The sequence below is a fragment of the Acanthisitta chloris genome, unplaced genomic scaffold (genome assembly GCF_000695815.1).
Source record: "Acanthisitta chloris isolate BGI_N310 unplaced genomic scaffold, ASM69581v1 scaffold6501, whole genome shotgun sequence".
In the NCBI taxonomy this organism is placed as follows: domain Eukaryota; kingdom Metazoa; phylum Chordata; class Aves; order Passeriformes; family Acanthisittidae; genus Acanthisitta; species Acanthisitta chloris.
In genome coordinates this window covers 7,358-9,514 of record NW_008657532.1, presented here as the reverse complement: position 1 = coordinate 9,514, position 2,157 = coordinate 7,358, and the positions used below count along the sequence as shown (strand labels likewise).

The 2,157-nt window shown below is 50.8% G+C and overlaps 1 protein-coding gene across 1 annotated transcript in view; it reads right to left on the bottom strand.

Moving 5' to 3' along the window:
* Positions 1–2,024: 2,024 nt before the first annotated feature.
* Positions 2,025–2,157, bottom strand: part of PTTG1IP (pituitary tumor-transforming 1 interacting protein) — a gene marked incomplete at its 5' end in the record, with an annotated part of 5,259 nt that continues 5,126 nt past the window's right edge. Inside the window, one exon of the mRNA XM_009084738.1 lies at positions 2,025–2,068. Within this exon, the coding sequence (XP_009082986.1) occupies positions 2,025–2,068 (44 nt within the window). The remainder of the gene's footprint in view (positions 2,069–2,157) is intronic.

Below are 2,157 nucleotides of genomic sequence, written 5' to 3'. Positions count from 1 at the left end.
TCCCGCCCACCGCGGCCTAGCCCGCCCCGGCCCCGCGGGACCAGAACCGCGATTTGGGCCCAATCTCTGCCCCGGGGTGTACTGAGCTGTCCGCGCCGCTCGCTGTGCCGCGCTCCGCTCGGCCTCGTGATGCCAGGCACTATGGATCTTTTGCTAAAACCAAGGCTAACCATGAGTCTTTTGCTTATTGTATTAGGATTTTTATGAACTAAGGGTGAAAGCTTTTGCCGACCTTGCTTTGCTGAACATTGTAGGGTGCTTGCAGACATAAGCTTAGATAGCTGTACCACTTAAGGAGACATGTAATTCGTAAGGAATGTGGGGCCCTTCCAGTGAGGAAGATAAAGCAAGTCTTGCTGGCTATAGTGACCTAGAGAGATAACAGCAAGGAAGAAAACTAGCTTGGTGATTTAGATAAGGTCCAGGACTGTGTTGCTCTTGCACCAAAGAAGGGGTCAAACAGCGGACAAGAGAGGAAGACTCCGTGCTTCCTCCCCACGACCACCGAACGACCACCATAAGGGGAAGAGACGAAGGAGGAGTATATGATAATGACTTCTAAGAACTAAACAGCTGACACGAGAGGAAGCCTCCGTGCTTCCTCCCCACGACCACCGAACGACCACCATAAGGGGGGGAGGAAAGCGGGGAGGAAAATAGGCAGATTTAAGCCCTTTGGGGCAGCTTGACCCGCGGGAGCTCCCGCTGGCTTCTCCTGCCTGCAGGAAAAGCCACTTGGATTAAGTGGTGCTGGTGCCTGGTTGAATTAAAACGGCTTTCCTCGTTATTCTCGGAGTTTCATTCCAAGTCCGCTACCCTTCGAGGGAAGAGCTGATCCAGGAGGCAGAGCCCAGCAGAGGGCACGGCAGCTCCACGCTGCAGAGCCTGCTGCTCACCCCCGCCTCATCCTCCCAGCACAGCGGGACTTCTAAGGGATTTCGAGGCTGTTAAGTGATTTTTAATGGCTGTGCCTGGTTCTGTGTGTGCTGGGAACGTGCCTGACTGTGCCTGTAGAGTGAGAGCTATTGCTGCTCGTCCAGCATCCTGTAACCTGTGCAGCTGGAAGGGTTTATCCCAGATGTAGGACAGTTAACATGGAGTGACATGAGCTGGTTCTGGTTTTCATAGTGACAGTTTGTGATCTCCAAAATGTCGATAACCAAATAAATAAATAAATTAGAACTTAATTAAATTAATGCCCCCAGACTGGGCAAACTTCCCCCTTGTATTGCTTTCCTCACATATACAGCAAAAATTCCCCATTTTAGCCCCCCAAAACATAACTCTTTCAGACCAGGATAGTAATCAAATCAGTTTAAAATAAAGTCATCATATTGTAAATGCACCTGAAACCTAAAGTACTGCTAACAGCCGTGGCCAACAAGCCCAAGACCACCTTTCTAGAAAGGCACAGAGAGGTAGGAGAGTTGGGGCATTTCCCCAGATTAGTTGCAAGTGAGAAGGTGCACATGGGACCTTCCTCCTGGAAGCCCCAGATTACCAGAAACTCATGCTCTTTGAGAGGAATGCTAATGTGCAGGGATAAGTGCAGGCACCTGGACTGACAGCCAAGGCCTCCTGCTGACCCACGAGTCAGGAAACTCTGCTGGCTTTTGCATATACTAAAAGAAAAAAGAAGAGAAAGAGGAGGGAAAGAAGAGCCTGGTTCTATGTGTGTGAAGTGTATTTGGTGAGGCAGGAGGAACAAGGCAGATGTGTGAGGTTACTTTTGCCCTTGGCCAGGGCCAAGGACTGTTACTTGCATTGCTTTGGACCCCACTACAGCTCCAGGGGTGGGTGAGAAGTGTGTCATCCTCCAGTATTGCCACCATGCAGGGCAAGAGCAAAGCTCTGGGCAAACTGAGCATCTGGAGTGGGGACAATGGTGTCACCAAGTATTTGGCTCATCCTCTGTGGCAACTGAAGTGGGAATGGGCACCATGGTGGGCTCCTCGTGCTGGGGGAAGCCTGGAGACCTGCAGCTCTGCAGAAGCTGTTCACCAGGGTGGGTAGGTCCAGACAGGCTAATTCTCAAATTTTGCATAAGGATTCTCTTCCTTGAACAGGCCTGGAAGAGAGGAGAAATTGGTTCAGATAGGAGCTCCCACACTAGTCACAGGCAGCAAGAAAGCCAGTTCTTGGTAACACTCTGTCAGT